The 1,298-nt window shown below is 50.4% G+C and overlaps 1 protein-coding gene across 1 annotated transcript in view; it reads right to left on the bottom strand.

Annotated features, from left to right (window-relative positions):
* The window catches only part of LOC104788977, a 2,269-nt gene extending 1,668 nt beyond the window's left edge, over window positions 1–601 (bottom strand). Inside the window, exons 1-2 of the mRNA XM_010514733.1 lie at window positions 516–601; window positions 4–429 (exon numbers count right to left, since the gene is read on the bottom strand). Of these exons, the coding sequence (XP_010513035.1) occupies window positions 4–429; window positions 516–563 (474 nt within the window). The 5' untranslated portion in view covers window positions 564–601. The remainder of the gene's footprint in view (window positions 1–3; window positions 430–515) is intronic.

Below are 1,298 nucleotides of genomic sequence, written 5' to 3' on the forward strand. Positions count from 1 at the left end.
AACAGCTTGGTTGTATTCGAGGAGTTTCTCCCGCGATGCTTCAACCGCTTCGGCGTGGCTTTTATGCTTCGCTAGGAGCCTCTGCACACGACCGGCCACCTCGTGAAAGGCATTGATTCGCTCATGGTGCCCATATTCATCACGCCGATCCCTGAGCCTTCTCGTCTCCGAGCTAAGGGTTAGCTTCAGACCATTGCAGGAAGCTTCGGACTCCTTAAGCTTCGTCGAAAGAGAATCCCGTTCTTTGATAAGCCCACTCCGGTGATGTTCGAGCTTGGCCACAAGGTCGCTAAGCCTCTGGTTGGACCGAACTGCCTCCCCCAATTGAGCCTCGAGGCGCTCAATCCTCTCATTCGACGCCCCTGAACGTTCCAGGTCTCGAACACGACGTTCGTAGCGGGTAGCCATGCGGTTAATACGCGCAATAAACTTTTTTAAAAAAAAAAAGAAGAGAAGAAAAGGATTAAAATACACTTAAGGAAGATCTGCGAAGCGAATTGATTTAACTAACGAACCTCAAAAGACGCTTGAGCAACTTCAGTGACAGCATCGGACTCTTTCATCCTTTCAACAGAAGAAAGACGACCTTCACCATAATGGATCTTTCGAAACAACTCGGCACAAGACTGCGAGTCAGATGGAAAGGGACGAGCTCCAGATGAATGGGCAAAATCCCAGCTGAAGTCGACCGACTTCGACTTCTTTAGCGAGACAGATGGCTCTTGTTCAGGGCCATCTTTCCTTTTCTGTGACCTTTGTGGAGGGTCGGCAATGCGACCAGGAGTCCCGTCCACCTTCCTCCTTGGGAGCGTCTCTTCAGGGCCAGTATGGCGGTTAGGCGGGGGAGACCTTTGACGCGTCCGCGAAGGATCGTCCACAGCTCGACGAGGGGAAGAGGGGACCTTTTTGGACGATCCTGCAGCTGGGGGATCGGAACCTCGACGAACATCCTGACGGGGAGCCGACCGAGACGACGGCTCTGGAGCTTGGCGATAGCGAGCGGATGCATTAGGAACGTTCAAATTCAGTTTCCCCATAGTCTCAGCTAAAATAAAAAAAAATATAATGGGGACAATATCAAAACAAAGCTCGCAACATATCTATGTACAACCAAAAAAAAAAAAGAGGGAAATAGTACCCCTTGGTCTTCGGCTAGATGCTGACTTCCGCGGACGATCCTTTCTACCCTCGGTTCCCGGCCAAACGAATGGGCAGCGGAGCTTAATCGCGTCTATTTCAGCTCGGAAAGAAGAAGGGTATGGAAGCAAACACCTCGGAATAACAACTGAAAAAAAAAA

The sequence above is a fragment of the Camelina sativa genome, chromosome 5 (assembly GCF_000633955.1).
Source record: "Camelina sativa cultivar DH55 chromosome 5, Cs, whole genome shotgun sequence".
Taxonomy (NCBI): domain Eukaryota; kingdom Viridiplantae; phylum Streptophyta; class Magnoliopsida; order Brassicales; family Brassicaceae; genus Camelina; species Camelina sativa.